Here is a 27,038-nt window from a genome sequence, read left to right as displayed (position 1 = left end):
GAGTTTACTGCTTAGGACAAAAATGAAGATGTTTGGACTTTGAAGAGTTAAGATCATCCTCCCTTTTCTGGATGAAGGATATTTTTGTGATTTTCTCGAATCATCGTTTTATGGCGAGCAAGGGTACTTAAGTCTTTGCAACCGCATCAGACACCAACGCTAAGTGATGCTGACACACACAGGGATGCGAGCCCCACATGCTTATATACATGACACTCATTTGGACCCCCGAACACACACCTGCGTGTTTGGGGGGGGGGGGGACATATAACCTGCTTCGTGACATGAGAGACCAGACGTGCAAAAGTACCTCGGGGGCCACACTGTCCCCCCCCCCCCCCCCCCACACACACACACACACACATGCGCTCGTGCACACACACACGTTCGTGCACACACACACAACATTTTGACAAGTTTTTTGCTCCAAACATAACAAATCGAGTATGACCAGACCCCACTTCCTGGATCGAACCTATCTTGGTGTTGAATCCTAAAATAAGATGTGTGGTTGATGATATTTAGACTTATATATTTCATAATTTTATTAAATTTGGATTTTGCTTCAAATAACTTTGCATTTTATTTTTGGGTTTTGAATAGTCAAATATTATTTTGTTAAATAAAAAATCACCATATAGAATTTAACTTTGTACTATTAACTTCAAGTATGCTTCTTTTATTATTATTATTATATAGGTTATCAGAAAAATAGAATATAAAGCCCAAAATTTGTTTCAAAATTAGGTCATTGTATCCCTATTAAAGCGCACGGATCCACACTTGTGCAACACGTGAAGGTAACATCTTGCGATTATGTAATTAGAAAGGAAAATTTGTGATAAGTAATAATATCACATTAAATGATCTATTTGTTTTTAAAATCTGTTATGCCAAGTTAATTATCATTGGCATTTGCCAACAGGGGGCTCCTCTTGTCTGGTAGGAGCAGCTAGTGCACGTCACCTTGTGTTGGGACGTTGCAAGTTCAAATCCCAATGGTATCGTTGTATAAACTGGTAGGGGTCTGAAAAACCTTAGTTTGCCTTTTAAAAAAAGTTATCATTAGCATTCTTGTATACACGTGCATTTATGCACTTGTGTGCAGGCTCGTGCAATGCACATGCACATTACTAGAAAAGACAAAAGAGTGAAAACTTTAGTTTTTTTTATATTATATTTTCTGTTTAATGAGATTTTTCAATGTTTTCCTAAAAAAAATTATTTTACCAAAAGATTCCGAGATATTTTCTTGAAAATAACCTGAAAACAGGATTTGTATGCGTTACACCTAAGGCTGTCAATGGACTGGGTTTGACCCAGACCTGGCATGAACTCATACTGTTTTGTTAATAAAGAAGGAGCTCCGATTACAAAAAGTTTGATTAGTAAATAGAACAAGTATGGTTTGTGAAACTTTATACCAAACCAGGATTCCACTCAAGTACCAATTAAGATCCACAAATTTTCAATATAAAAACGATAAAAAAATCTATTTTATAGAGTATGAACTGGGTCTGGTTCATGTGATGCAAGTCTGGTTTTTCTTATGATGGGTCCGGTCAAACTCAGATCGAGACCTAGTACCAGCACTTCAAAGTCAGACCCCGAGTTGGAACACATCAATTCAATTGGGTACCTGGCTCGATTCGAGTCGGACTCGGGCTGAAATCTGCAGCTCCATCCCGAATAATGTTGGGCCAGGCTCGACCCGTTTAGACAATCGGGCTCTAATCGGGCCAGGCCCTGAGCGGTCCGTCCAGTTAACTGGGTCGGCCCGGTCGAGTCTAGCTCGAGCCCAAGCATGACATGGGTCAGACCTGTCGGGACCGCAAATCCCAAAAACCTCTTCCCCTTCCACGTTGCTTCCTCTACTAAACCAAAATCCCGGCCAGAATGAATGAAACCCTAGAGCAGAGAGAGCAAAGGACACCCTTCTCCTTCCTCCCCCCCCCCCCCCCCCCCCACCTCTTCCTCGCCTAGTGTGATGCTGTGGCAGCTCCTCCTCCTCCTCGACCGCCCACGCGTCGTCCTGGGCGCGCGGGGGCTCTCGCAGGCGTGCGGGGTCCTGAAGAAGCAGGAACGGGTGCGCGACCACGGCTACGACAACTACATGGAGGTGCAGAAGAAGGTGCGCAAGGTGCTCAAGTTCCAGGAGATGATCCAGGGCCAGCCAGGCCGCACCATCTGCGTCGCCCGCCTCGACTCCCTCGCCCGCCGCCTCGGCTTCCGCCAGTTCGAGTCCGGCGCCTTCCTTCTCAAGTACCCCCACGTCTTCGAGGTCTACGAGCACCCCGTCCAGCGCACCCTCTGGTGCCGCCTCACCCGTTCCGCCTCCCGCCAGATCGCCACCGAGTCCGCCGCCCTCTCCACCCAGCTCCCCGACGCCGTCCTCCGCCTCCGCAAGCTCCTCATGATGTCCGCCTCCGGCCGCCTTCGCCTCGACCACCTCCGCATCGCCCGATCCGATCTCGGCCTCCCCGACGACTTTGAGCAGTCCGTCCTCCTCGCCAACCCTTCCCTCTTCCGCCTCTGCGCCTCCTCTTCCACCGCCGCCTCCGGCCTCAAGTTCGTCGAGATGGTCGACCGCGATTCCGCGGCGGGGCTCGCCGTCTGCGAGATCGAGCGCCTCCGGGAGCGGGAGTACCGCGAGCGCGGCGTGGACGCCGAGGCCATCCGCTTCTCCTTCATCGTCAATTTCCCTCCGGGGTTCAAGATCAGCAAGTTCTACAAGATCGCGGTGTGGAAATGGCAGCGGCTGCCGTACTGGTCGCCCTATGAGGACGTCGCCGGATACGATCTCAGGACGCTCGAGGCGCAACGGCGGATGGAGAAGCGGGCGGTCGCTACCATCCACGAATTGCTATGCCTCACCGTCGAGAAGAAGATCACCCTGGAGAGGATTGCCCTTTTCAGGAACGAGTTCAATTTGCCAAAGAAATTGAAGGATTTCTTGCTCCAGCATCAAGGGATCTTCTACATCTCCACAAGGGGTAACCACGGCAAGCTTCACACGGTATTCCTTCGCGAGGCGTATCGCAGAGGGGAGTTGATCGAGCCCAATGATTTGTATATGGCCAGGAGAGGTTTGATCGATCTCATCCTTGCTAGCCCGAGGAAGGCGGGAGTCGATAGGGAGCTCTGCCATTTTAGGAGGGATATGGAGAACGATGACGGTTTCCAGCGGTATATCTCCGATAGCTGTAGGCGCGATTTGGGGGAGGAAAGCCCCCGGGTTGGGTTTGAGGGGTGGGTTGGCCTAGGCGGCGGCAAAACTGATGCTGGCAATGAAGACGGCGGTGGCGTAACTCCAGAATTTGATGGAGGGGGGGATTTTGAATTTGGTGGTGAGAGTGGGTTCGATTGCGAATCAGATTCTTTGAGCGTTGAAGATGGTGATTCTGAGGAAGATGGTGATACTGAGGAAGATGGTGATAGCAGTAAGGATGGGGATTTCGGTGCAGAAATGGCATACGGTGAAGGTGGTGGTGACGGTGGTTGTCTATAAGGAGAGATGATCAAATGTTGAGAAGATTTATTCGAGTATGCACATTTATGGTGGGAACATTCTGTAACACTACAATGCTTGAACGAACTCATCGGGAGCTTAATGAAGATGTTGGTATATGAACTCGAGTTCTGTTGAGTGATCCCGTCTCAATGATTTGTCTGGAGCACTTGAAGTGATTCTGGGATGAGTTAATTTTGATAAATTTGATGAAAGGGTCCCCTAAATGGTTGTTGGTCGTCATAGCTATGATCTAAGGCAAAATCCAGAACTCAGGGAACTCAATGTATTATTCTCTAGGAATCTCTCATTGCTGGAGATCATTTTCGCATTAGATATGTGGTTGGGAATTGCTAGAACATTGAAGTATGCTACATAATTTTTTTTACATATTGTAATTATCTCAGAGAAGTTTACTGATGGTTTGATACATTTCATGGGATGGGTAACAGGGTTTTCACTGACTGCCTTTAATGATCTGATTGATATCTCAAGAACTTCAAATATGGTGCTACTCGGTATCAGCTGCCTAAAGTTTTGAATTTCTGAATCTTGTAAGAACTCTGTTCCTACAAGAGAAAAAAAGGGCTTTTTTACTGAAGGGTAGCAGCTTATTGAATGCGAATGGTTGGTTAACACCTTGAATATGGTACTTCTTCTTACTCTTGATCCCAATAGATCTATGTGCCACATTTTGTTCCATACATTTGTCCGTGCCTCTGTTGATGCAGTTGCGCTGAAGTAGACATCTGAAGAAAGATCCTTCTGCCAAAGACTCAAGTTTAGGTGAAGTTGGAAACTTTTGGTGCTTGCACAAGTCATTCCTCATGGTGAGTTACTTCAAACAGGTCTCCGGTTTCGTGTACATTCTTAATTAGGTTTAGACGATTGGGTAGTGCACTGCTAAATCTGCCTGCATCGATGTATGATCTCACTGATTTTCATTAAACATTCTCAATTCTGAATAAAGGAAAGAAGAAAATTGTTGGTGTAACTTATGGTTAATCTCTCAAGGAAATCGACATGAAGCATTCAAGCTAAATAAGTTTTGGATTGTTTCATTAAACACCTAAAATTGTGATTGAGTTATCCTGGAGTTAATTCTTGGTGTTAATATGAGTTCAAGTAACTAGTTGTTTGATAGATGGTTGCCTTGTAAAGCTCGTGCATGTGTTCTGCTTTCAGCAAAGTATTTATATGATAAACTGTCGAGAACAGAAAGAAAGGGGGAACTGATGATAGAAGATTGTTTGGTGGATCAAGCACACTAATGTCTATCTTAGTATTATATTATATATGGTAGTCATGAAAATGATTGGTAACTAGTAAGTTGATGCCAGATTCCTGAATAGTCCCTGATCTATGTTCTGCATGTCTCACAAATATGCCATTGCTTCCCAAACTCATGAAAATGGTTAATGGTAGTTCATACTAGATTCCTAGATATTCTTAATTTCGTAACACAATATTCTGCACATTTTACAAACATGATGTTGTTTCTCATTCTCTTTTCATGTATCCTGTGAAGCCATGCAGGAGTTTAGTCATGCTTAGCTGGACTTTGGATGCCAGCTTTTATTTTCTGATAAGATCTTCGGAGATATATATTGGCAACTTGATTTTTGATGCTTACAGATCTCCTTACTTTGTCTTCAACCTTCACTTGATGAAATTTGATGAGTCTTGAATATATCTGCTTATCTACTTATTTATTTGGGATGTAATCTACATGTTTTTCTTATTTGAAATTGTAATCTATCATCAATAAGTTATAACAAGCTAATTAACAATTTCAGATAATACCTAACAATTGGCACTTAGTAAACGAAAATATAGAAAAGCATTCATAAACATAGTATCAACTATCAAGTTAACAAATAATAAGCTTACCAAAATGACAAAAGTCCAAAATTTCAAAAAGGCCATAACAAAAAAGTCATGACTCATATGTTCCTTCGTCATCCATATCAATGGATGATGGAAGAACACGTTCATCTAATTCCATGTTCAGAGTTTCAAAGTCATGATCCCCTTCTAAATTAAAATCTTCAGCATTAACATCCCAAAACTTGGTGCTCTCTAGCTAGCAAAGAAATTAAATCATTATGTATTAGATATGCAATAAAACTTAATATAAAAACTACAAAGAAATAAACACAAAAATCAAAATTATAAATTAAAAGTTCTCAAAACTTATAATTTGGATACTTAGATTCTTCTTTGTGTATCGTGAAAGCAATCAGAGGTTAGAATGCACGAAGCTAGTAAGTCTGTTTCTTTTAATGTTGTGAATTTGTGCATATGTGCTTCAATTTTTTTCACAACAAGAAGATGTAGCAGGTTGTGCTAGTAGCTTGAAAGGAAGATGCTGAAGTACATAGTTATATCCATATGGGACCACCATGTAAGAGGATAATCATCATCTTTATCTATCAACCCTTCCAAACCATCAAATAGTCCTATAGAAAACTTCGAAAACTTACTATGCACTTTCATATTTTGTTCTGCATCTCAAAAAATCTTATTAAAACAAGGAATCCTATTTCTTTCTAGCTCTGAATCCTTATGTGGTGCCATTCGACCAACACCTTCACTTAGCCACTTTTTTCCATAGCAAATTGGATTCAATGAATGTCATTCACTGCATAGGGGTGTTGCTCTTGTCCCATCGTACTATCATTATTTTGTGCACATCATGAAAAGCTGAGTCTTCAAGGACAGGATTTTTCTTTTCATGCTGAAAAATTGTAGTTTGCACTTTCTCAATCATGGTATCCCACATCTCGTAGATCCTATGCATCATAGGAACATCTCGATCAACAACCCTCAACATCTCCCAAATGGGCTGTGTGAACTCAAGAAAATAAATGACATTGTCCCGTCACATGTTATCAACAATGCATCTTTTGATAGCTTGGGCTTTTGCAACATCATCAGAACGATAGAAAACCCAATCGCTATTAGTGGCCGTTTGAAATAGTGCATTTTTCATTTTAATTCTTTTAACCATAACAATGATGGATGCAAAACAAGTCTCGACAACTTTCAACAACTTGAGATTAGAATGTTTATTATAAATAGTGTCTTATGGTGGTTTACAACAAAATTTCTAATGTTCTTAATGTCATTATCTAGCTCTTCAATCCATGAACACAACTCGAAAGCAATAGGATCATGTTTCTTGGTTGGTGGATTACATATATTCTTAAGAGCCAAATTTAAATTACTTGCCATGCAAAGAGTCCAAAATTTGTGAGAATATTCAGTCTCCACAGCTATACTAGCTGCTCTACGTACTGGTGCATAGTTAGTAATGATTTGAACAATTTTGTCTTCTCCAACTTGTTGTATTCTACAAAAAGTCCTTTCAAATACTCTATATCCTTGTACTCCCCAGATGTGTCTATTGTTTTAAAAAACATTGACCCATTTATTGAAGCTGCAATGAAATTTATCAAAGGGCGCATCTGTATATCAGTCCATCCACCAGAATCTATGGAAACAGCACTTTCAACCTAAGAAATTTTTTTACTCCGATAATTTATCAACATTTGTTCTTGCCTCTCCCAAAATGACTGTCTGTAACTTCTCAGAACTAAGAGGCACATACCACTCAAGTTAAAATTTGCTAATAATGTTGCTAGATCCTTCCAATATGGATTTCTAGCTACGTTGAATGGTATAAAATTTGAAAAAAAGAATCTGCCTACTTTCTTATCCATTTCTTTCCTTCCATGTGCATTAAACAAGTCTTCAATTGATTTTTGGCTAAGATCTATTTTTCTTTTCTTCATAATGATATCAGAGGCATCACCACTCTTATAACTAGATAGCTATGTCACATGGGTGCAGGGGTGCGGCACTTTAAAAAACCTTGGGTGCGGTAATATATATATATATATATATATATATATATATATATATATATATATATATATATATATATATATATATATATATATATATTCTGCGGTTCCCGCTGCACGGTCAGCAGGTGGGGGTCCAGGGGGGGTCGCCCCTGGTGGGGGGTTAAAATCCAAAAAATGGACCAAAATGACCCTGGGTGCGTTGACCACACCCAGGGTCGGGTTGACCGCACCGGGTGTTGCACCCGCGTCGCGTCGACGGGTGCGGCACCTGTCTGGCCGAATCCCTGTGACATAGCTAGATAGTGGTATGTTAATACAACTTGTTGCCACCATAGATTTTCTTTTAGTGTTCCTTCTTCAACTGTTCAAGTGTGACATTATCAATATGAGAACAAAATCTAATACCTTGTTTTTTAATCTTCAATAGATGGGCATTTACTCTTGCGTATGATCCATTAAACTCCACATCACAAAAATTGTACTTAAATAGCACATTTCTCCCTCATCCAGGTCATTTTCCTAACTTTCTTACACAGGTTCACATTGGCTGATTACACTAGAAGCACAAGTTGAGCTTGTTGTCCTACTAGCACTTGCAACTTCCTTTCCTTTATCAGCCATCCTATCACACAATCAATCAATTCAAAGCAAAATTACCACATAAGAATAAAAACTGAATAATGTACTATAAACTGAAAATATAAACAGAATATATCTAAATTATAAACTGAACACAAACTTAAAATATATACTGAATACAAACTGAATATAAATTTAATATAATCTAAATTATAAAATGAAAATTATAAACTGGATACTATAAACTGAAAATATAAATTAAATATATATATCAAAATATATACTGAATACAATCTAAAACTCCAAACCGCAAAAATACCACATAAGAATAAAAACTGAATAATATATAAACATAATATATCTAAATTATAAACTGAAAATATATACTGAATACAAACTGAATATAATCTAAATTATAAACTGAAGTATATAAATTGAATATATATCAAAATATATATTGAATAGAAACTGAATACAATCTAAAACCCCAAACTCTCATGAAAAACCCTAAAACGGAAAAAAAGAGAAAGATGCTGCTTAGGAGTGAGTTCCTTCAAGTAACCTCGCAGTTGCCGATAAAGAGACATGGAGAAGGGATATATATATATATATACACATATATATATATATATATATATATATATATATATATATATATATATATATATATATATATATATATATATATATATATAGAGAGAGAGAGAGAGAGAGAGAGAGAGAGAGAGAGAGAGAGAGAGAGAGGAAACCAGAATCGAGAAAGGGGGAAATAGGGAGGGAGGGAGGGAAACGGGAAACGAGAGAGATAGAGAGGGGGAAGACGAGACCAAAAGTGCGGAGAGGGGAAGGGGACAAGACCAGAGAGAAAAGAGGGAAGTCTAGAGAGAGAGAGACCAAAATGGCCCACCCCTTTGAGCTTGGTTTGACCAAGGTCAAAACACTACAAAAATTTAGTGCACTGCGTCCAGTACCTGCACTCGTGTCGTGAAGTGTCGACACGGATACAACACCCATACTGGCATGTCTATGTTATATAGCTCTCTCAGAACCGGAGAATCCTAGCCCCATAAGAGGCCGGATTGCTGGTGAAGGGGCATCAGCAGTGAAGGGGACGAGAGAGAGAGAGAGAGAGAGAGAGAGAGAGAGAGAGAGAGAGAGAGAGAGAGAGAGACCAAAATGGCTCCACCCCTTTGAGCTTGGTTTGACCAAGGTCAAAACACTAACAAAAATTTAGTGCACTGTGTCCGGTACCCACACCCGTGTCATGAAGTGTCGACACGGATACAACACCCATACTGGTATGTCTATGTTATGTAGCTCTCTCAGAACCGGAGAACCCTAGCCCCATAAGTGGCTGGATTGCTGGTGAAGGGGCATCGGCAGTGAACCAGCAGTGCGGTGTCCGATGAGTCGATGACCATCAGATATATTTTTTTCTGTCTGGACGGTGGAGAAAGAGTTGGAGTTGGGATTGCTGAAAGAGATGGAGGTGGGTTTAACGGTGGGTGGGTGGGGGTGGGGGGTGGACTTTGTAGAAATTCTGTGGCCTGCCATTAATTAAATGCTTCGATAAAGGGATTGCTCATTAGAAGAGCCTTTATGAGTCTTGTTTAAATTCTGTTCTTTTTTCATTGCGAAGCTGCTTTTTGGCATTCTGCCAAGAAACTGTGCTATGTCCCTTTTCATTGCAAGGCATGTGGTATTTAGATGGGCGACTAAGACATTAAGCATGTTTCAGTTTTGATTATGCTCTCAATTTTGATAAGCTTTTTACAAGTTCAAATCTGTTGCATAGTTGGCATATTGATAATTGTACAAAAGGAAGTAGCCATTTTTGGAAGAAAATAAAGCTTGTAGTTTGATCTTATTGATGTAGCAGTTTTCTTTTCCTTCAAGAGAGTGTAGTATTTCAGTTTGTAGGTAGAGATTTTCACATTACTTATTTCAGTTTATAGGTGCAGATTTTATATCTTTTCATGTAAAATTTAATTGTATAATTAGTTTTTATTTATTTTTTTAAAGTTTCAGATTTTTGAAAAATTATTTGATTTTTTATGTATTCCTAAGAATTTACCTATAAAAACTCAAGAAAATTAAGATTTTTGAAAATCTCACATCAATGAGGTCCTATTAGACAAAAACAACTTGTCATACATACAAATGTTGATAGCACACACACATATGTAGGGAAAATATATGGTGGTTCGGTACCATGATACTTTAAGGTGGTACAGACTCTTGTTTGCATAAATCTAGTCATCAAATGGTGAAGTAACCGTATAGATGTGTTTAGCATGATTTATTATGTTATATGGTTTAATAATGTCTAATACACCATAAGATCCTACTTTTGAGATATTAAAAAACAGCGGCTCACAATTCATGAAAATAACGGTGGTCTGTAAATGATATAAAACATCATATTTCAGTCAACTTTAACACAAATAATAAATAGAACATGTTAAACATGATCCAAAAGTCAGATTTTGCATTTGGATCTAAGATCTATGTAAATGAAGTGTGTACCACCATAAGTTGGTATATATAGGAAAATGAAAACCCACAAAATGGACATGGTGCTAAATGAAACATGCTATTCGATTTTTTTTTGTGTATTTTTTCGAAATTCCAACCCCATATATGTGTTTGGCACGATTGATTTACTAGTAATCGACAATTGGATCATATATTTTGGATGAAAAAAATAGTATTTTGAGCCTTGAAAAATTATGAAAATTACAGCCTGTTGATTTATGAAACTTTATAAATGCATATCCATGCATCAAAATCAAATGCTCTAAGAAGTGATTTCTATAAAAACAAGCATGTAGGTCACATATGTAAGGTCAAAATTTTGAAAAAACACGAGAAATCAAATAACATGTTTCATTTTTTAGCATTGTGTTCATTTTTAGGTTTTTATTATATATATATATATATATTGTTAATCTAACATTAAACTAGTGTTTAACATTAGTTAGATTCAACCTTATGAAATTGACTAAAATACCCTTAAAAGAATGGTACTTTTGAAAATGCAGGACTACTTTTTGGGCATTAAAGTCTTTTGAACTTAAACAAAGTTTAAAAGTCAAAACCTTTTTCAAAAAAGTAACTATATGAATCTATCAAATTTATGTTTTTGACATAAAAAAATAACTATGCATTTTAATAAATGCTACTTTTAAAGGGTATTTTAGTTATTTTAATATGATTGAATTCATTTGATGTTGAACACAACTGGTTTAATGTTAGATTAGTGTGTGTGTGTGTGTGTGTATATATATATATATAGAGAGAGAGTAATGGGTCGGTGCTAAATAGATTTTTTGGGTTTTTTCATTTTATTTTTAAATTCTGACCGTACAGATGTGATCTATGTACTTGATTTTATAGGGATTGGCTCTTGAAGCATTTGATTCCAAAACATAGGTGGGTTTTTTTAAAGTTCAAAAAATCAACTATCCAAAATCTTTGTAAAATTTTTAGGCTCCAAACATCATTTTTTTTCATCGAAAACGGTGTGAATTCTTATTAAATCGACCATGCTCAACACATTTATAGGGCCGGAACTGCATAAAAAGCACTAAAGAAGCTCGAAAATCCCATTTAGCATGCGGTTTATTACCAAATGGATTTAGCACCGACCCATTACTATATATATATATATATATATATATATATTGTGTGTGTGTGTGTGTGTGTCTCTGGGGTTGGGGAGGGATGGTCCTGTACATTCGAGTTCATGACCAGGAAATGTGTGTATGTGTGCTCGCATGTCTAAAAGATAACACGCCAAACACAGAAGCCCAAACACACACAAAGATTTACGTTTTTTGGTACAAATGTTTACCTATATCCATGGCCCAAGGCCCTCCATAGGTGTGATTTTATTTCTAGCATAAAGGGGTTACATGCTGACATATATATACACATTCAAGTTACATGAGAGGATAAACTCCTCTTGAGCTGAACTTGGGATTCATCTTGGGTTCTTCTAAAATTGGACTCTTCTTTACACTGGGACTTTCCTTCTCTGAAAGACTTTCTGGAGTACATGATTTCTTTGGACTCTTCTCTCTCTCTTGAATGTTTCCTGCAGTCCTTGCTGACCTAGGACTCTTCTTTCTCTTGGAGGTCTTGGTATACCTTGAACACTAACAGCCTCCCTCAAGCTCAAGGGTTCTGGAAGGACACTGAGCTTGGTACACAACACACTATGTCGTTGAGCATATAAGGATGTTGAGCATATAAGGATTACATCGACAATTTGATCTTTTGATGATATATATATTTAATTTTAATTTCTCCCTTGGCTAACTTTTCCTGGACGATGTGAAGATCTATCTCAATATGCGTACTTTTGTTATGAAACATAGGATGAGCTGCCAAATATATGGCACCAACATTATCACACATAACTGTTGAAACCTTGGACATCGAAATACCTAACTCTGGACAAGGAACTTTAACCACACAACATTTGCTATTGAATTAACAATCACTCGATATTCTACCACTATTGGATCTTGAAATTGTCGGTTGCTTACGAGCACTCCACAATATCAAGTTAGACCCAGAAACACAACATAACCACTTGTTGACCGCCTATCATCTAGAGATCCTGCACAATATGCATATGTATAAACACACAACTCCATTCAAGACACTGGTTTGTTAAGAAGACCTTAATATATTATACTATTTAAATATCTCAAAATTCTCTTGACTGTCATGCAATGATTCTCAGTGGGACTCTGCATGAACTGCATACTTTGTTTACGACAAATGATATGTTTGGACGAGTCATGGTGGCATATTGGAGAACTCAACAATGCTACTATATGGAGTTGGATCTTCAACATGATTTCCCTCAAATTTGGATAAGGGAGTTGAGTTAGACATGGGCGTGGAGATGGGTTTGGCTCTAGTCATACCTGCACACTTTATTAAATCAAACACATATTTTCTTTGGGATAAGAAAAATCATTGTTGGAGGGAACTGCCTCAATGCTCTAAAAATAGTGAAGAGCTCTCAGATCTTTAATGTAGAATTTTGTTCCTACTCGATTAATAAGATTTTGAACTTGATGTTTTGAGTTACTAGTTATTATTATATCATCCACATAGATTTAGAGGAATATCATAGTCTCATGGCTTCTGTAAATGAATAAGGAGGTGTCTGTCCTAGCACCTTAGGTGCTAAGTTTGGAGAATCAGGCTCGTGGGATGTGCTTCAGACCATACAAAGCTTCCTAGCACCTTTAAACCCAAGACTGATAAAAAATGTACTAAGCTCGGAGAACTAGGCTCGTGAGACCTGCTTGAGACCATACAAAGTTTTCTTGAGTTTGCAGACATATTTAGGATGATTGGAATCCTTAAATCCGTGAGGTTGCTCCATATAAACATCTTCGGACAAGACTCTGTTAAGGAAGACATTATTCACATCCAATTGTCGAATACACCACTTACTACTCAAAATAATGGACATGACAACCCTAATAGTTGTGGGTTTAACAACTGAACTAAAGGTCTCAAAGTAGCCTAAACCTTCTTGCCGGATGTACCTTTTTGCAATCAACTTGGCTTTATACCTTTTCAATAATTCGTCTGCCCCTACATTTGATTTTATATATCCATTTACAACCAACAATGTGAGGGGCTTCTTTAACCGAAATAAGAGACCGCGTCTAATTTGTCATAAGGGCATCATACTTGACTTGCATAATTTCACACCACTTAGGATTCTATAGGCATGTTTAAAGAAAACAAGTTATTCATAGAGTTAATGCAGCAAGGAGAGCCATGTGTATAGGTTCTTTCATGGTTACCAAAATCTTCGATTTTAGCGTTCCATCCTGAAACCTAGTGACCATAGGATGAGTGCGTCCTGGTTAAACAGGGGCAGGATGAGACACCACAACAGGGATAAAACCCAGAGAAAACCATGTACAAGAGGACTTTGAAGAGACAGGCTAATGGGACTCTTGTGATTCACGGATCTGACTTTGATCAGGCATTCTTGATTGATCAATGACTAGGGGAGCAGGATCTGGGAGAATAACGACTGACTCTGAGTGACTCAATCTGGTCACAACTTCATGCTTTTGATTCTGAACAAAAGGGAATACATTTTCAGCAAATACTACATGATGAGATATATGCAACTTTCTTGTCTTTTCTCTCAAACAGTAGTAACCCTTATGCTATGGCAGTAAGGCACATATCCTAGAAATATGCACCGCTCACTATGAAAATCAAACTTGTAGCTTTGAACTGACCTTAAACAGGGATAACAAGCATACCCAAACACCTTGGAAAACTTGAAATATGATTCAATGTTGAACAAGACTTTCTATAGGTGACTGATTTTAAGAACTTTGTTGGGCAACCGATTTATTAAATAGACAACAACAGAAACACGTAGGACTAAAACCTCAACAAGACACTGGCTTGGGCCATTAACATCAACCTCAACAATGTGCCTATGTCTTCTTCCAATGGCATTGTTTATGAGGTCATGTGATATGATGCCCCATGCACACTCAGACAAGAATTTAGAAACATACTAACACTCTCCTCCCCAGTTAGAATGCAAAAATTTTATTCTATGGCCACTTATATTTTCAATCAGAATAAAACTTTTGAACACTTGCAATACATCAAATTTTTGCTTAATGAAATAAAACCAAATATATTTAGAATAAACATCAATGAAAGTAACATAGTATCTGAACCCATTAATGCTAGCCAGGGTCCTGATCTCATGAGGTGACATATCAAAGGGCAGATTATGACTCTTGCCTCTCTAACATGCTTAGCAAACACTCTTGATATAAAAACCTTATCATACTTCAAACCTTATTTATTTAAAAATAAAATAGACTGCTCTTAGGGCAGGATGCCCAAATTGCCTATGCCACTGATCATCAGGAACTTTCTCACTTAACGCAAAAACTTTATCAACCGGTCTCAACTTCCACCTGTAGAGGTCATTCTCAACTGTCCCTTGCAGCAGAGTTTTCCTTGAAACATGATCCTTAATCAAACAGTGATATGGATGAAATTCAAAAAACACATTATTTTCTTTAGAGAACTTCTGCACAAATAACAGGTTCTTGGTAATCTTTGGAACATGCAAGATATGATTCAACGATAAATTATTTGAAACATTAGAAGAACCAATGTGATTAATATGCAAACCTGTACCATTATCACTCTTTAATGAATCAACTTGATATTTGGAGTGAATATAAAGATTATTCAGCTCAGTGGTAACATGATGTGTACCCCTGAATCAAGATACCAATTGTCATTAACAAAACCACTTGACGTCAAGCTAGGCGCTGGCCCGGTTGCAGCGTGATAAGCTTGAGTCATATATTGATAACATTTAAAGCCTGAGTGGCCTATTTTCTCTTATATTTGACATGCAGGCTTGGGAGCCAACCTATCTTGAGGTGAGCGATTGTTCTGACCTCCAAATCTCCCTTCACGATTTCTGAGCTTAGGCTGGAACGTTTCTCTATTACCTCTTCCTTCTTCATTACTAGGATTTTGAAATTTTTTATTTTGAGGATTTTCTTGAGATTTACTGGCAAAACTGGCTGACTGACTAAAGTTCTCATGGGATTCTTCTTCAACAAGCTCAGAGAAGTTTGATTCTTGAGCAAGGAGTTTTTGTAGTTCGCCAAGAGAGGTAGGGTCCAAGCAAGTCTCTATGGAGATTTTGAACTGGAGATATTCTCTAGGAAGACCTTTCAAGACTTGCATAACGATATCATCTCTAGAAACAGGTTTACCAGCTTTGACAAGGCGGTGGGTTGCTCTTTAGCTTGTTGGACATACTTATCAATGGGTTTAGAACCTTTTTTCAAGTCCTGAAGCCTAAACTTGGGTTGCATCACCCGAAATTGAGAGTGTGCAGCATATGACAACTTTAGACTTTTCCAAACATCAAAGGAAGAAGTCAGGCCAACGATTTGGCTATGACTAGGTTTCGTAAGAGACGATCATATTCAACTTAACAACAACTAGTCACGTCTCAACCAATCAATGTAATTAGGATTCACCTTTGTAGATCCTTCAACATACTTGGCACAGGCTGGCCTAGACCCATCAACAAACCCAAGTAGATCATAGGTGATGAAAATTATAGTAAATTGACTTTCTAATAGGTAGTTTTCTAAAGTGAGCTTGATGGATAAAAAGTGTTGGATACTATTTGGATTCTGAAACAGCAAAGAGGACATGTCAAACGTTTCAATTGAACCACCCACTGAACTTGAACTTGATTCCCCACTCACGATGTCAGACTTTCTGTCCCTGATACCATAAAAGATAACACGCCAAATACAGAAGCACAAACACACACAAAGATTTATGTGGTTCGGTACAAACGTGTACTTACATCTACTTTCCAAGACCCTCCAGTGATTTTATTTCTATCATAAATATTTCATCATAAATATTTCTATCATAGAGGGGTTAAACATATATATATACACTCAAGTTACATAAGAGGACAAACTCCTCTTGAACTGAACTTGTGATTCATCTTGGGTTCTTCTAAAACTGGACTCCTCTTTACACTAGGACTTTCCTTCGACTTTCTGGAGTCCTTGATTTCTTTACTCCTCTCTCTCTTGAACGTTTTCTGGAGTCCCTGCTGACCTGAGGCTCTTCTTTCTCTCTTATACCTTGAACACTAACAATGGCCTTGCCAAAACCAAGGTATCCGTAATTTTTCAAAGGGTAGGCACGTTTTTGTAAATAGATCAAAAAGATGATCGTGTTCATGTAAAAATTTTCTTGATTTTATTGCATTTTTATCATGAAAATTTTGCAAAACGATACTTGCACGGATTTTGATTTTCTTTTTATTTTTAATAGTTCACATTTCTTTACTTTTGATATATTTATAGATATATTCTGATTTTCACATGCTGACAAATATCTGGTGTTTATTACTATGTATCATTTGCATTTATTTGATTTTATTTCTTTAATCTTCTCCTTTTTATGTATTAATTTTGCTAATTTTTTTATTATCTTTTTTAATGTTCCGCTTGGTATAACTTCAAGGCATATCGGTTTGGAATTTGTCTGCATCCACATCCATTTTTTTTGGATAATCCAAGGGAAAACCCTTCATCACCTGACTGCACCTTGGCTGGCCTTACGGTCCTCCCTGCCCACTGGGGAGTACACTCAACTTTGACCTTGCGGCAAGGGACACCACCCGTGGGTTTCAAACTTGTGATGCCCCCATCAACTTGGTTACATTCACAAGTGGCCCCTACCATATGAGCGGAGCCCTTATGGGCATTCACATCCATTTTATGTGAGACAACTTGGATTCAAAATGGACGGACTTAGGTAAGTAGAGTTGCAAACGGGTAGGATCTGGGTTGACCCGTCATTGGGTCCAGCTTTCAGTGAGTAGGTCCAGAACCTGATACAGATCTGAAGTCATGCACTCTGACACTGAATCCATAGAAAACAGTTTGGGTTTTCACAGGAAATACATGATCAGGTAAGGCCTAGGTACGACACAGTTCTAAAACGATCTGTTTAACCGACCGTGACCTGGATCCAGCTGAAGAGGACACTATTTGTTCTATAACCGACTATTTATTAAACAATATTGGATTATATCTGTTTTTTTTTTTAACTCAAGAGAAACCGCTGCCGGATCAGAGATCTAGCCCCGCTGGCTCTGCCTCCCATACGGCCGTTGAGTTACCCTTCACCTTCAGGGCGGCTTGCGCAGGGGTGACACCCATGAGATTTGAACCTAGACCATCCTCCTACCACCGAACCCCTTGGGGTTTTTTATGATGTGTATCTGCTCAAATTATCTCTTGTCTGGTTGGAATCGGATAAAGATATGAACTTGCATCCCTATTGACTATCATTAGTAAGAACTATATGTGTTCATATCCAGCACCACACCGACCCATTTTTGTTAAGAAAATGACCATACTACCCTGAAAAAATGTGTCGTTACAGCCAATACTAACCAATATGTCAAAATTCTGCGCATGTCCAAAATTCACCGATTCTTGATTTGTTTAGGGCCATTTTTTCCCTTATGAAGATTCGCTTAGCAAATTTGCAAAAACCTGTGCAAGTTTGTAATTTCACTACACAAGATCCGCAAGTAGTGGATGCAAAATCTGCTGGGATTCGCATGGTTTTCTTGCGAACCTCCGAAATCCTAAAGAGGGGGGATTCACGTATTTAACATGCAGACCCCTTGATGTCCGCAAGCTGATTTAGAGAAGTTTCGCAGATACATCCCCCAAACCTAAAAATGAAAATCTCAAATTAGAGTTGATCTCACATGTGTACCTTCCTAAAACCGCAAGTTAGTTTTAGTGAAAATGAGATTTGCAAGAAGGCAAAAACAAGAATTTGAGGAAGCAAAAAGAGCTTCGACCTTACTGTAAGGGATGTCATGCATGAGTTTCGAACTTATACATCCCACCAACTTTGGTGACATTGACAAATCGGCCCTATCAGATAAGTAGAGCCGTTGTAGGCATCTGATTTCAATGTCTTTGTAAATTGAAGTGGAGGTTCAATGTTTTTTGTGCTGTATATGTTGAATAAATGTAGGGGACTCAAACCCCAAAGCTTTGCTTTATGGCAAAAAAAAAGAAAGAAAGAAAAGAAAAGAAACCACTCGATCTTGATTGATTATAGTGCGTCAAGAAAATCCATGCTTGTACACAAAAGAATGCCCCATAAGAGAAACCATACCCGTACCTGATAAGAACTACATGAACCAGACTCAGGCCATACCCAGTAAAATACTATTTTTTTTATTATTTTTACATTGAAAATTTGTGGGTCTTAATGGGAACTCGGATCGGGTTTGAGTCTGGTATAAAATTTCACAAACTATACCTGGCTCCGTGTATTAATAGGACCTTGGGGTCCGGGGTCCTAATCGGGTCTTCTTATTTATCACCATAGCCAGATTCTATAGGGTTTGGTACGGGACGGATCTGGGTAAACCTGACCCGTTGACACCCTTAATGGTATATGGTTGTATAAGTGGTAGGGGTCTGCCTAACCCCATCAAAAAAAGGTATGTCCTTTTTGAAGAAAAAGGTTAAAGGTATAACTTATGAGATGAGGGGATTGCCTGCGCGGCCAGTAGGGTGCTTGTGAGGATACTGATATGAAGGTGCCAGATCAAACCCTGTTGATGCACTGACGTAAGGCAGGGTGATCTCTGGGCTCCACTCCGAGTTCTTCTGGGTTTCGACAATGGTTTCTTGTCATAAAAAAAAAAAGTTAGTGGAAACTAGCCATCCGGTACCATCAAACAAGTTGAGACCACCTTTGGGGACGAATTTAATGGGTTTAATAACGTGGGTTCTTATTAAATCCCACTATGCAACAACCTGCCAAGGGTTTCTTCCCTCATGATTTCAATACGATTATGGAGTGAATTGACAAAACTAGGTCGATTTAAAATCCTTGGATCAGCCGAACCACTGGGGTCGTTTGTCCTATATGTGCAAATCGAAGACATCGATTTTAAACTATGCCACAGGGACACGCCATTTTGGCTGCATGTCCCTTATGGCACGACCAAACACCCTATGACATGTTAGATTCAGGCACACGTTTGTCTGGCTATTATTTTAATATTTTTATTATTTTTAATAATATTTCAATAAAATGTATTTTTATATTTTTAAATATAAAAAAAATGTTTTTACTGATTAAAAATTTTAAAAAAATTGTGTCGCTATAGTTCAATATTGAAAAACATTTTTGAACATGCGAGTCGAACACACATCGCTTGTCATTGTATCATTGTGACAGAGATTTTCACAGAGTGGAGATTCATGTTCAAGCTCTTTCCACCTCCTACTAAAGAAGATTCCATGCATCTTCAAGATCACACTATTTACGCGTACTTCCTTCATCTAAAAGCATAAGTTAATCTCACTCTAGTTAGTTATAACTGCATTTTTTCGAAAATAATAATTTTATTAGTTTCCTTTTCTTCCTAGGAACAAGAACTGTGAATGCATTCTTAGTGTATTGGATGACTACTTTGTTTTCAATACATATGGGATGACATTTTGTTATTCAACTTTTCAAAATCCCAAAATCTATCTTAATTAATGGTTTATACTAAATATTTTTAGCTTTTAATATTTTCTCCTTTTTGTTTGACAAAGGAGCTCTCATTGAGAACCGGGTCACTTAATGGGCCTGACATCCTACCCGGAAAAACTCCGGGTTGACGACACGGCCACCCTTGCCCCAATGTGCCAGCGGGATTGGGATACGGTTTTTTTAAATGTACGTTTTATGCAATGCGTTTTCTCCATTCTAATACCCTTTAGGCCAAGGAAAAAAAGCCCCATCTTTGGAATGCTCATTTGGATGGGTTTCATCATACATTCAATCCTAGCCATCCCGCAGAACCATCTGGCCATTGATTGGATGGTTAGGATTGAATGTAGGATGAAACCCATTCTATTTCAAATGATGAGATCCATGTTTGTTGGTAAAAGCCCTTGCCCATAGAGAGTTAGGGATGGCAGTGGATCAGGGAGAAAAACGGGACCCCAACCCTCCTCGCCCCGTTTGTACCAGGGATGGAAGACATGAAACGGGGATAGAGGCAGGGATGGACTTACGCTTTCCTCCGCCCCATCCCCAATCCTTCTTAAGGGAAGGCAGTGAACCAAGGGAAAATGGGGCTCCGCCCCACCTCGCCCCGTTTGGACCGAGGATGGAGGATATGAAACGGGGATGTAGGGCAGGATTTTGAGATGGGGCGGGGGTGGAAACCTTTGTCTCCCGCCCCATTCCGCAGACATCCCTATGGAGAATATACCCAGCTTCAACCTTACACCAAGGGACACCCATGTGGATTTCAAACTTGTGACGATCGGTCAATTGGGTGATGTTCACATGTTGCCCCTACCACAGAACGGAGACTTATTCTAATACCTAATAACTTAATTCCCGTTAACATAGTTTGACATTTTAAAGTTATCTATTTGAATAACAAGTTTCAAATATGTATAGTCTTTGGGCAATTATGCTTTCTTGACATGCTTGTGTCATACTATTTTTCTAGTATTGTGTGTTTCCGTAGGTATATAATAAACTTTCTCCTTGCGCTATTTAAAATTATTATAAAATGGTTTAATTATTTATTGATTTTGTGGTCTTGAATGTGATGGTTGGTTGATAAAGTTGCTCCATCTTAGTGAATGGTTTCCACACGACTTCTGATTCAGAGGAGAGGATAAGTATCAATTTTAATTTGTTTGCAATAAATAATAAATATTGCGTTGAACTTATAACATTTGTTTATCTTAAAAGTTAGTTGAAACATTTGTGTCAAGCAATCAATTTGTCATATTTTTTATATTGGGTTTTCACGGTTTCAGTACATTACATGTAAAACCATATCGTGTAAGCAATGTTTGTATTCAAGAGCTTGTTTTTTCCAGCATGATGCCCTTATTTATAGTCCACTACTAGGACATTTTTCACTTGAGTGGTACAAAAAATCCTATAAATGCCTTTTAATCTATTGGATGGTAACTTCCCATGTCACATGTCACCAACTAAAAAATCAAAGACTTGAATGGATTGCGTAATTCCCTGACAATAGTCCTGAAAGTTCAATGGCGTAGGAAAAAAAATTACTCTAAAATATGTTGTGCCTTTTTTTTTTTGAAAGAGAAAATATACTGTGCCTTGTAGTCTTCATCTTCTTGGTAGCGGAAGGTAGTTTACAATTCCAGGATATTCTTGGTTTTGAGTAACATCTGAACATTAGCAAAACATCACAAAGTGATAGCTTGAATTAGGGATGACAGTGGACCAGGGGACAACGGGGCCCCGCCCCGTTCGGACCGGGGATGAAGGGAATGAAACAGGGATGGAGATGAAGGTTAAAATCTATCCCCATGAGAGGATGGAGGCGGGGATGGACTTACGCTTCCCCCTGCCCCGTCTCAATCCCCGCCTTGCCCCGCCCTGTCCCGTCCCCAATTCTTTAAGGGATGTCTATAGACCAAGGGGAAATGGGGCCCCGCCCCACCTCGCCCTCGTTTGGACCGGTGATGGAGGACATGAAACGGGGATGAAGGCGAGGGTGGAGGTTAAAACCCATCCCCGTGCGGGGATGGAGGCTCGGATTTTGAAACAGGGTGGGGGTGGAGACCTTGTCCCCCACCCGCGCCCCAGTCCACTGCCATCCCTAGCTTGGCATCGCGGTGGAACCTATGCTTTTCTCCCATGCACAGACTAAAACCAGGAAAAACAAAAATTGAACATGCAAAAAGAGAAAAAGTGCCATTTTGCAAATCTCTTTCTCTCTCCCTCTCTCTATTCATATGAACGCATCAAATAAGTACAGAAAGAACCGGTTCCTCTCGATCGAGATCGATGGATGCCAGTTTGGGCAACATAATTGTCTGCCAGCTATTACTTCTTATTTCTCCAGACTGTATTCGACTGACGTAGGCGTTGGGGGGGTCATCGGCGATATGAGTTATAAGCGGTTGGCGGCAAACCAATTTGTTTCTTTGCAGGCTAGATTCACCAAAGCTGAGATTTCTGATGCTATTAGCAGCCTCTCAGGATGGAAGGCCCCAGGCCTTGATGGTTTTCACGTAGACTTCTTCAAAGCTTTTTGGTCAATTGTTAAAGCTGACCTGCTCCAGTTTTTCGATGAATTCTATTGTAATGCCAGACTGCCTAAACCATACCATGTGACAGTCATTTCTTTGATTCCTAAAAGGCAAGGGGTGTCAGACATATCCAACTTCAGGCCGATTTTGGTGATGGGCGCTCTGTATCGCATTATATCTAAGGTGTTGGCTAACCGGTTGTGCGTTGTCATTGATCAACTTGTCTCTCCGAATCAGGGGGATTTTATTCCAGGTCGAAGTGTGCAAGGGTCATTTATTTGTGCAACTGAGCTTCTTCACTCTTTACAGTCGACTGGAGCACCGTACTTCTTGTTAAAATTGGATTTTCACAAGGCTTATGATAGTCTGGTATGGGATTTTCTGTTTGAATCTCTAACAAATATGGGGTTCGGCAACCGGTTTATTGCATGGGTTAAGGAGCTGGTCACGAAATCAGTGTCGTCGGTGTGCATCAACGAACTGAGAGGGAAAAAATTCAAGTTGGCTAGAGGCGTGCGACAGGGTTGTACCCTAGCCCCCATCCTCTTTAATATCGTGACAGAGGGTTTACCTATTCTCATGAAAAGGGCAGAACAAACAGGCTTCTTGAATTCGTTGGGCATTCCTGGTTTTGTTGGTCACACAATTCAATATGCAGATGATACTATAATATTTGGTCATGTGAATGTTAATCAAATGTCTAGGTTGTGCTTCATTATTAAAATATTTGCTGCAATTTCTGGCCTTAGCCTGAACGAGAGTAAGTGCGCTCTGGTCTTACTCAATGTTGACCCTCTCCTCCAATCGGCTGCTGCAAGGATCTTTAACTGCTCGATATCTGACCTTCCTGTTAATTTCTTGGGTCTATCATTGCACTCACTGCAGCCGTCGAGAACTTCATATTGGACGTCTACTATAGAGCGGGTGCAAGGGAGATTGCAGTCTTGGAAGGCCCGATATTTATCTTTTGCGGCTTGATTTGCGCTCATTCGCCATGCTTTGACCAGATTACCAATTTTTCGTATGAGCATGTCCATTATACCGACGACAGTAGAACGAACGATTAATCGTTTGCTTTCGCACTTTCTTTGGTCTGGGAATGCCTCTCACAAAAAGTACCCACTTGTTTCTTGGCAGCAGATCGTTCTCCCGAGGCGGCTTGGAGATTCCGGCTCTGAGAAAGAGGAGCATCGTTTTAGTCTTGAAGTGGGCATGGGTCGCTTTCACATCTCCATCTTCTTGGGCTACGTTTGTTAGGGAAAAATATGGTCGTTTACCTGACTCCCTTCTTTCAACGCCCAGTTCAGTGTGTCATTCGTCCCTCTGGTTGGAGTGGCGGAAAACACTTCGCTCCTTCAGTGACAGGGATCTTAGGCCTGGCCATGGCCGCCCGTGGCTTCACTGGGCCATGGCGAGCGGAGATAGGTTCTCCATTAAGCAAGTTTACTATTCCTTGTTGCCATCCGGAATGGATTGGTTTTCTATTGATTGTATATGGGGTAAGGGGCCCGCTCCAAGGGCAAAAGCGTTGGCGTGGTTAGTGGCTCTGGATCGTGTTCAAACCCAGATTAATGTCAGGAAACGGGGGCTTCAATTTCCAAGCATGTGTGTTCTTTGCAAGAAGGCGGTAGAGGACACGACTCACCTATTTTGGTTTTGCCCGGTAGTTTTAGACCTATTCTTTCAAACTTGGGGTGCACCGCCTGTTCAAACACGTTTGAGTTCTGTTATTCGGGACCTCTTGTTTGGTCCCATGAGTTTACAAAACAAAAAAAGAGAGAGATTATTGTGGCGGATATGGTTGTTTTCAGCATGGTGGGTGATATGGACCGAAAGAAACAATATCTTTTTCAGGAGCATCAAATTCAATTTTGGAAGGCTACGTCAGCGGGTTATGTTTGGTGTGTATCTGACTCTTAAATTACATAGTAGAGACGGGGGTTTGGATCTACTTGTACTCTGAACTGTGCACAGTTACCATCTAGATGGTGGTTGTCTTACTCTTATGTTCATCTTTCATCCAATATTCGGATGGATGTATTTTGGTAATGTTGAATGATAAATGTTCTCTCTCTCTCTCTCTCTCTCTATATATATATATATATATATATATATATATATATATATATATATATATATATATATATATATATATATATATTGTACTGGTACACACTTGATTTATATATATCTAAGCTCCAAAGGAAAAATCTAACCATCTAATGTAAAGTTGACTAAAAAATGATGTTTTATACAATTTTTAAATCACCTTTATTTTCATGAATTATGAGTCATTGATTTTTCACGGTCTTAAAAATAGAATCTTATATATGGTGTATTAGAAAAGATATAACCTTCTATTGGATCTTGTGAAATTCAGGACAAGCATTTACTGGGGTGCTCACTTAGGGGTGGCAATCGGGTCGGGTTGGAGGGTTGGCGTGTCAGCATACCTCAACTCGAACCCGACTCGTTTATTAAACGGGTCGGCTGTGGCAAACACGAACCCGACCCGTTTAATAAACGGGTAACCCGACACGACCCGCCAACCCATTTAATAAATGGGTTGGGTCGGGTAAACGGGTTTTCAGGTTGGCGGGTTGACGGATCGGGTTGGCAGGTAGGCAGGTTGGCGGGGCTGGTTGACGGGTTGACGGGTCGGGTTGGCGGGTTGACGGTTCGGGCAGACGGGTTGACCCACCCGCCTAACCCGTTTATTAAACGGGTCAGCCGGGTTGGCGGGTTGGCATACCCCCAACCCGAACCCGACCTGTTTAATAAACGGGTTACACGGGTTGACCCGTTTATTAAACGGGTTGGCTTAAGCCCAACCCGAACCCGCCTAAGAGGCGGGTTGGCGGGTCGTGTCAGAAATTGCCACCCCCATGCTCACTTAGTGGAATTCATAAGTTTGTACTAGGGTTTACTGTGACTATGTATTACTGTATCTTTGTATCTCTGATCAGAGAGTCACGTTCTGTCGCTGGCTCCAAATCTGCGTAGTCATATCTCGTCACTATCGGCAAAGCCGTATCTTCCTATTTTACCAATTGGTGGCAAGTTCTATACAAACACTAATGTGTACCTAAACGAACATTAGAGAAGGTGAGGATCACACAAATAAATGATCACAGAATTCGAGTAAGAATCAAACACACCACAACACAAAGGCTTAACGTGGTTTGGTCTCATGACCTACTTCCACGGTTCTCTCTTAATGATGATGAGAGAAAGGTTCCAACTATATACTTCACTTTACAACAGGTGAATAATGTTTACATACTGATAATGTTTCTTTCTTTATAAAATTTCTGTCAATCAACTGATTCTTTGGCTCTTGCTCAATAATAACATAGTTTTTGGAAGAGGTTTGAACACATATTGGGCAAGCTTGTCGTGATCCTTGTCGCACTCGACTTTCCTTTTGATTTCCAAATCTGACTGGATCTTGGTGCATGGTAACGGTTCAAGAGGATCCATGATTGGTGCCTTGTCATCCCCTAACAAGGTCATTAATGGTCCTTTGGCATCGTTGAGCTTAGACTGGAGATAGTTGAACCTCTGAACACGAAGAGGCTTGGTGAGGAGATTGACAATTTGATCTTTTGTTGAGAGATGTTCACTACAAGAAAATAGGTTATTGCTGACTATAAATTTATTTTAGGCAATATATGATTTATGGTGGCCAATAACATCAACGATGATAAATATCGTCGCCCTGGCCATTGGCTTTATATTACTATTTTTGACGATATTTATATTATTATTTTTTATGATATTTATTTATCATCATTTTTATAAAAATAAATTTATTGATTTTATATAGTCGGGTCAGCTCTAAAATATTGTTGGCATAATAATTAAAGGCGACGATAATTATTGTTGGTTATACTAGATAAAACTGCCGATAAATATCCTCACCTATATTATTTAAAGTCGATGATACATATCATCACATATAGTAGTTAAACCCGATGATAAATATCATCAGCATTATTATCTAATGCCCGATAAATATCATCGATTATATATTAGAAGTTGATGATAATTATCATCGTATATATATTGAAAAATCATATACAACGTTTCCAAGATTTGATGAGTTTTAATCTATCATTATCTTATCTTAATTAGTTACCATATGAGTTGTAGATATAATTTTTTTGTTTAGATTTTGAATTTATATAAATATGTAACTTGGGTGATTAAATAAATGAGAAAAAAATAAGGTGTGCGAGTTTTTTTTAGTTAAAGTAGGCCTTTGGACCAACTACATATATTTAGTATTTTTTTTTCTTTCACCTTTCTATTCACTTACTTATTTTTTATTCAATAAGATCTTTATTTTTCAACATAGTACGAGAGCCAGACTTAATCCATCTTAGCCAACTTGAAGGC

At 39.4% G+C, this 27,038-nt stretch overlaps 1 protein-coding gene across 1 annotated transcript; it reads left to right on the top strand.

The window, feature by feature from the left end:
* The first annotated feature begins 1,969 nt into the window (after positions 1-1,969).
* Positions 1,970-4,593, top strand: RPD1 (Ubiquitin carboxyl-terminal hydrolase family protein). Its single transcript, XM_090012689.1, has 2 exons — positions 1,970-3,874; positions 3,961-4,593. Exon 1 carries the CDS (start codon positions 1,988-1,990, stop codon positions 3,506-3,508), a length of 1,521 nt encoding a protein of 506 aa, XP_089868815.1. The 5' UTR covers positions 1,970-1,987; the 3' UTR covers positions 3,509-3,874; positions 3,961-4,593.
* The last annotated feature ends 22,445 nt before the right edge of the window (positions 4,594-27,038 follow it).

The sequence above is a fragment of the Nuphar pumila genome, chromosome 7 (assembly GCF_984573655.1).
Source record: "Nuphar pumila chromosome 7, dmNupPumi1.hap1.1, whole genome shotgun sequence".
NCBI lineage: Eukaryota > Viridiplantae > Streptophyta > Magnoliopsida > Nymphaeales > Nymphaeaceae > Nuphar > Nuphar pumila.
The sequence above is the reverse complement of the archived record's forward strand: the minus strand, read 5'-3'. Positions and strand labels throughout refer to the sequence as shown.